Source organism: Buceros rhinoceros, unplaced genomic scaffold, assembly GCF_000710305.1.
Source record: "Buceros rhinoceros silvestris isolate BGI_N320 unplaced genomic scaffold, ASM71030v1 scaffold15324, whole genome shotgun sequence".
NCBI lineage: Eukaryota > Metazoa > Chordata > Aves > Bucerotiformes > Bucerotidae > Buceros > Buceros rhinoceros.
In genome coordinates this window covers 6,112-13,430 of record NW_010410165.1, presented here as the reverse complement: position 1 = coordinate 13,430, position 7,319 = coordinate 6,112, and the positions used below count along the sequence as shown (strand labels likewise).

General features: G+C 38.8%; 1 protein-coding gene across 1 annotated transcript; it reads right to left on the bottom strand.

Moving 5' to 3' along the window:
- Positions 1-3,747: 3,747 nt before the first annotated feature.
- LOC104492904 (adenylate cyclase type 1-like) lies at positions 3,748-7,005 on the bottom strand. Its single transcript, XM_010135508.1, has 3 exons — positions 6,897-7,005; positions 5,176-5,300; positions 3,748-4,334 (listed from the first exon to the last, which is right to left on the bottom strand). The coding sequence occupies exons 1-3, from the start codon at positions 6,955-6,957 to the stop codon at positions 3,996-3,998; spliced, it is 525 nt and encodes a 174-aa protein (XP_010133810.1). The 5' UTR covers positions 6,958-7,005; the 3' UTR covers positions 3,748-3,995.
- Between the last annotated feature and the right edge of the window lie 314 nt (positions 7,006-7,319).

The following is a 7,319-nucleotide window of genomic DNA, read 5'->3' as shown; positions in this document are numbered from 1 at the left end:
TGAAATTAGCTCCCAAGACAGTGATGTCTGAAGATCTCTGACACTTACCTCCTTATATAAAGAATAACTTTGATTATTACTATTATCTGAAAGAGAAAACGTGCAAACTGATGTGAAATATTGTGCTTGCTATTGACAGACATCGACATGCCAAAATGGCATCACTTTGTTGTAGGGCTTGTATCTGTTACTGGTTTCAAACGAACAGCTGCACAAAACAGTGAACAGAAATGTAGGAGGTTATTCTGCCCACAACAAAACAAGTTACTATCCTCAGGTAAACATGAGGGACTTTTGGGTATTGTGGGGCAGAACTGACTCCTTGCTGGGGTTACAGCAAGATCACCCAGGAAAAAGTTACAGAGGTTGACCAGAAAATTTATAAATTCAAGATAGGAAATACAACTGCATGAATTAAGGTGCACACAACCCAAATCCCACAGAAATCCAAGGAAATCCTTCTAATGATTTTCAGGGATACTGGGGTGGGCCACATATTATCTTCAGCCAATTGCCAGTAAAAATTTGATGACAAGCTTCTCTAATTTGGCAGAAAATGTGAATTTAGGAAGTTATTGGAAGTATTATTACTCACTCACTGAACTTAGCAAAGAACACAAAAGAGCAGAGAGATTAAATCTCCCATTTAAAGCTATCAAATAAGATCCAAGATAAAACAAATGTACACAGAAAAGGAAAATGGGAAAAATTATATGAATAAGGAGGGAAAGCATAAAGGCAAGAGCACAGCTTCATTATACCATGATTTCAATGGGCATTTAGTTTTCCCTGTTGGAATAGCTGCTGAACGCTGCCTATCATTTTCACATGGCTTTTTACTAATTTGTGCCTTGGCTGAACTTCCTTCACGATTCTGTACTGCTCAGTCCAGTAAAACATAGTTTTTTTACACAGTAAAACATAGTTTTCCCCATAGCAAGATGAGCAACAACAACCACAACAAAAATATGAAGAATGTTAACGGTAGGACTCGAAGTCTAGAAGCTGATTCCAAATACACCATCACTGATGTTGTAAGCTAGCAATGTCCACACGCATACTGGACTGGCTGCAGCACTAAGAAGCCATCCAGGTCTGCTCAACCTGCTCTGGAGGCAGAGACCTCCTGCAAAAGGACCAAATGAGAAGCTGATGATGGGCTGCGTCTGTCTGATCCTTTCCATTCAACATGGAAAACATTCTTAAAAAAGTCATGTGCCTCCTTTGACTGTTGGAGAAGAGGATCAGGCTTAGAAAAACTTTGGAGTAATTCTACTAGCACCTGCTAATCTTTTAAAATATTAAAATGAATAATCCAAATTAACCTTGCTACATCATTTTCCACTGACATTACTCCGTAGGCTGAGAATGAGTCTGGGAATGAGAACAGTCTTGAAAATATTAGCAAGGGGAAAACTAATTTCTGCTCATTGTCCATTTAGTGATAAAAGAAGCAATGGCAATATGCATTGAACCTATTAAAAAAGTAACAAAGAAATAATCTCATTTTAATTTTTGGGGGGTGGGTCAATGGCTGTATTTGTCTGCATGTTTGCATACTACCAGATCTACTGCTAGGATCCAAAGATGCTTTTCATAACAGTACATGTAAAAAGGGTGTTTTATTATTATCAGTGAAATTATACTGAATTCACTGATTCGAAAATTTTGTGACTTGGCTTTTGTGAGTGGAACAGGGTGATTTAACTCACCTGTGTTATGATTTAGTTCTTACAACCCGATTAGAAAATATAAATGTGCAGTGTGCTTTACATGGATACCACTTACTCAGTTTAATTATGCAAATATTTGGTTTTTTAAATCTGTAATCTCTGCATGTATTTATTTAAATGGTTTTGAACGCCTCAAAACCAGGATTAAATTATTCAAGAAGAATACCTGTGAACTGGATAGCTGCTACAGAGATAAGGAAATGCAGTGACTTTCCACAGATCATCCAGGGTGCGTACACCTAGTACAGTTAGGAAGCAATTCTCAGTTTTTTTACAGTCACTTGAATCACACCACTAATTTTGCTAGCTTTGTAATGAAACACCTAGCTGACAGGGTACATAAAAATTAATTAAAAACCCTGCTGAAAACCACTGGAGTCTCACAGCAGGTCGATACAGCTACATGGAGAATGGTAACTTCTGCAGCATTTCTTTAACTATTTGCATCTGCTGACACCGTATTTGTCTATATGCTTTTAACAGCAACGGTGAATTCTCCAGAGCAAATGCTGATTGCAGGAGAATCACCCAGAATCTTCTTTCCACTGACATTAGCAATAAAATAGGACCACCAAAGGGAAGTGCAACAGCTACTACATGCAGGTTTTGTACTATACAATCTGGATGTCTGCAGCCTTGGGTGGGTTTTTTGGGAGATTTTTTGGGGCTGAATTTTTGTTGTTTTTTTGTGATTTTAAGTTAAAAGGAAATTTTGCATGTTTAGACAACATAAAGTTTTGCTTCTCTTTTGGAAAGCAGTAAGGCTGGTTAGCTTGTGCATCCCCATCAGGACAATATGGCACCTGTCCACGGAGCACATATCACCCAGCAGGATGACCTCCAACTGCCCCCACCTCGAGTACAGAGCTGCATTCCACATTTCACATCCAGATCAATGTTTCATCATGAAACCACGAACAATAGGATGTGGGCTGCATTAAAAGAAAAAGCAGTCAAAATATGTTCCCTTTTATACAGATTAAGAACAGGCCTTACTCTCCTGGCATGTTTAGCAGTGTGCTCGTCATTTGGGCAAAGTTTGTCTGTGCTTGTTCCTCAGAATTATAGCCTTCTATAATTGTATAGCTTTGAAGACTAAGTCTGGGTAGAATCAAGATATAATAAAACTGTGGCATAAATTTAAAAATCAATTAAGATGTAAGACTATGCTGGCAAACAGACAAATGTTAAAAAGCTAGCAACAGCATGTTTATCACCAGTACAGGACTTTTCTTTGAGCTGTTTAAAAAGGCAAAGCTATATCCTGGAACTGAGCCACAGGACCTGTGCTGTTTGTAAAAGCCTGAAATAATAATCATCCTTCTGCTCTTCAATAAAATCAACACTGTACATAAAGGAATGTTTCTATATTGCATAAGCATATTGCTCTGCTTGCAGGATGGCTCCTCTGTCTTGCACAGGGTCAATGACCTGTGAAAAGGCAGCAACTTCTAAACTCTACCACCATTTTTTTTTTAATGGAAAGAATATATATTGTTCTTCTGCCAAACCCTTAAGCTCTGTGGTTTACTTATTTCATATCCTAGTGTTATGGTTTGAATTGGATTTTTTTTTAAGTTTTTGGAGCATGCAAGGAGAATATTAAAAAACACATAAGGTTGAGCACTTAGCTGAATCCAGCCTTCATTGTTTTGCTATGGACAGCACAATGAACATTGTTCTCATTGCTTTTAACTCATGCATTGGGACATAGTTTAACTCTTGCTGTAGCCCTGGAGAGTCTCCAGCTGCCCCATACTCCATGGTTAAATGCAGCTTTGCTAATCCCAGACCCAGCAATGCTTGCTATGACAGAAAGAGAAATCTCTTTGCTGTGTCATTGCAGATGGATTTGCCAATAAATACATATTTTTATGTTTATCTCTATAAATCTCTATTAAGTCTACAGAGGACTGTTTGTATATGTGCATATATAGATATAACATATATATATACACACACACACATAAAGAATTGCTTGCACATTTATCTCTTTTTTTTTTTTCTTCATTTATCCTTTAAAAATGCCAAGAAAATATTCCTTATTTCCAGAAAATCAGTTTTGGACTCTTCCTAACAGATTTGCTAGCCCTTATATGTTCCATCCCAAGAGTTCATTACACAGTCCCAAGTTCTCTTTGGTTGGGTTGTAGTGGTCCTTGCTTAATGCCATGGCCTATGACCTCTGATCTCTTGATAAAAATTCAGGCAACCATTGCTCTCCAGGTTCACTGTAAATGGCACAACCGAATCTCCTTTGCTCTACGCCTCCTTCACAGCTGGCACAGAAGGAAGATAATGCAGCGTTTGATTTGTGTGAGTGGCAGGTACTTGACCTGCTCCAAGCCCAGCTTTTACAGTGAAGTTAGCAGCCGAGGACACCGATGGACAGCTGGTGCCCAGTTTTGTTTGAATGTTTGCTCTCCCGTAAGGGTACATTTTCCGCTCTAAGTTTAAAGACCGTGTTTGTGAATTATTTCCATCGGTCTTTCCTTCCAGGAAATAGGTCAACATTTCACCTTTTCCCTTTACACTGACTTTACCCCTGCAAACGAATTCATAACTGCACCTTTTTAATATCCGCTGAACTTCTTCTGTCACCTGAAGACAGAAAAAAAAGAACTATTAGTTTTTCTTGTTCCTAAAAGGTTAACCCTAGAACTGTCCACTCCGTCCCATTTTACTTCTCTGTCATGAAATATAAGTAAGCAGAATGAATTAGCACCTACTGTTGCTCTTAGGCTCACCTGGAATTTTCTGAGGAATTAAATATCACTGACTTAACTGGAATCTGAGGCAGAACTTCTGGTCTTGAGCTGAATTACACAGCCAGATCAAGCTCCGTCCAACAGAAATTAACCAAATTGTCAACGGTTGTAAGCTGAATGAGTCACAGTGATGATAATTGACTCCAGAAGAACTCTTGATCCCTGGAGACTAGACAGGTAATTTGGACAAAGGACCTCAAGAGTTCATTGAGATTTTGAGAGGTGCAGCACAGCTTGCAGCTGAGCTCTGGTAGAACAACAGTGTTCTCTGTATGCGTATTGAATTTTTAAAGCTACATAAAATGCAGCAGGATGCAAATGGACACAGATGCTTTCCTTGCAGTCCTTATTCAGGCAAAATTTGTGCAGCGAAAGGACTGGCTAATGCAGTGTCAGCATTCCCATGCTTGCCTCCAGCTGTGTGTGATGCAGCAGAGAACTGTTTCTTCTGATGGGAAATTATTTATTTGAAGATTTCGTTGCCTCCAAGTAGTGAAGAGTATTTAATGGAAAACAACTATACTTCTGATGCTTGAATCATCTGAAGAACGTTGTCCTTTTCATAAAACCACAAGATCAGGAGAAGCTGCTTTTTCCAAGTGGTCTTGAAAATGTAACCACATATAAAACAGGAGTTATGTGAAGTTTGCAGAATGGTCTCAGAATGCACTCACCTGAATTTTCCCCTGCACTCCAGTACTATCCATTCGGCTGGCAACATTTACAGTGTTCCCCCAGATATCATACTGTGGTCTTCTAGCTCCAATGACTCCAGCCACTACTGGCCCAACATTAATACCTAAAATCGAAACAATGAGTTTGGTTTTAAACACTACAGCATAGGGAAACATGAATCTTGCAAAATAGATTGACCACAAGTGCCTTAAAATTCTTCTGGTCATAGGGCATAATATATGTTAAATTAATGCCAGTTGAACTTCTGTATTTGTAAGAGGTTTAGAAACAAAGACATACACAGATATATCCTATCAGAAATGCAATATGCTAGACAACATAAAATTTTGGCTCATCTGTGGATTTTCTTTTTTTGTTAGTTTTAAGAGAAGAAGAAAAGCAGAGGTAGTGAAGAGTTTAGCTGTGGAACAATTCAGGACAAACTGTTAAAGATCTTTGTTTGCTATTACTTCTATTGTGGTTGCTCACAGAAAGCTTTTTATGAAGGTTTTCCAAGTGGAACAGAAATAGTGGCCTGGAAGGCATGAGGAATGGGGTAAGGGAAGCACGTCACATTGGTTGTTAGTACTAGACAATTCAGATCAGGGAGACACTGGAAGAAGACAAGAGTATGTGAAAATGGCTGAAGCATTTTTTGGGGGAAAACAGAGGGCTCGATTATACATTTCTGACTGATTTTTACACCTTGTTTGGAAGATAAAAGAGGATGTTCCTTCTTCTGAGTGCCCTGAAGAGCTGCAGATGCTAAACCCTGCATGAGATTCTGTGCAAGGGCTTCAACAGGCAAGTTGTGCAGAAGAAGGAGGGTTAGATATTTGTTTTCTGCCCCTTTGTGAACCTGCAAAGACCAGTTGTAACAGATTTCAAAGAGAATATGGGGTTTATAATTATTAGGGTGAACAGCAGGGCAAAGATATATAATTCTCCTATAGACACCCTTGATGTCTTTGTGCTTTCTCAATCTTCTGCTTCTAGGAATCTCACTTTTTGCCTTGTCCAGCCCATTCTCACAATTCAGCAGTATAAACATATAGAGAGAAAGAAGCTGGAGAAAACTATCTGTGTTAGAATATGCAATGAAATGAGAACAGCAATGGAAGTATCATCACAGAGGAGTGGGATGCAGGGAAGGAAAGGAAGAGGGGAACTTGCTCTCTAAGAAGGCTGGGAGAAAGGACTCTGAGAAGTAACGTGTAATAACATGTAAAGGATTTCATGGGAAGGGTTGTGTTGTGAAGACCAGAGGCTTTGATTTGTTGGAGAAAACAGGATGGGTTAAGAAGATTTGGCATCTGTGGATGAAAAGCTTCCATCACATTTTTAATGCCAAAACAGCTTTTGCAGATACATCTTCATAGTTAAGTACAGTCAGACACAGTTTCCAGCAGTTTGGCAATCGAAAGCAGTGTAAGACACAAGATTGGTTGCGTTAAAAATACTGTATCAAATTATTGGTGCAGTTTCCTTTTAGGTGTGCATGATTAAGTAAATAAAGTGGAATTGGACACAATTATAATTTCTTAATACTGATGCTCACCATCCAGCCTGTTGACGCTCTACATGGATGTGATTCTCCTGCTAAAGGAGGCTTTTCAGTTTTAATTGTAGTGCAGGATAGGTAATCCTTTGCAGACAGCACAGAAGAAGCCAGCAAACAATAATGTTTTGCTTGTGTGATAATTGTAGAAACGTGACTTACCAACTCGTAGGACAAAGTCGTTGTAAGACTGATAGTTGATTTCATCAAGAACGTCAAACATCTCTATTGCAAAATCTGCCAGTGTACTCAGATGGGAATAAATTGATTTTTTAGCCTAGAAACAAAATAGTATTGCACATTAGATTTGTATGGTACTGAGAGACAGGTGAAATACTGAAGTGAAAAACAATGAAAAGCTCAGACTGGATGGCTTAGGAAAAGAATCTAACCCATTTAGCAGTCTGTGAAAAGAAACTTTTGATGGTGGCTATAACACATGCATTCTTTTCTCAAGTATGCAATTATTTTTTTTCCTTCTGTCTCCCTTTCTGATTTCTGGGAATAATGGAAAACACAGTTCCCGTGGTAAAGCGGTTCTGTTGCTAGAGAGCTGCAGATGTTTGTTGTGAGTGTGGCAGGGAA

Excerpts from the sequence above, each read along its gene's own strand:
- LOC104492904 (XM_010135508.1), bottom strand. The coding sequence starts at position 6,957 with ATGTTTGACGTTCTTGATGAAATCAACTATCAGTCTTACAACGACTTT. Across the intron at positions 5,301-6,896 it reads CGACTTTGTCCTACGAGTTG|GTATTAATGTTGGGCCAGTA; the intron begins GTAAGTCACGTT and ends TTTCGATTTTAG. Across the intron at positions 4,335-5,175 it reads GAGTGCAGGGGAAAATTCAG|GTGACAGAAGAAGTTCAGCG; the intron begins GTGAGTGCATTC and ends TTCTGTCTTCAG.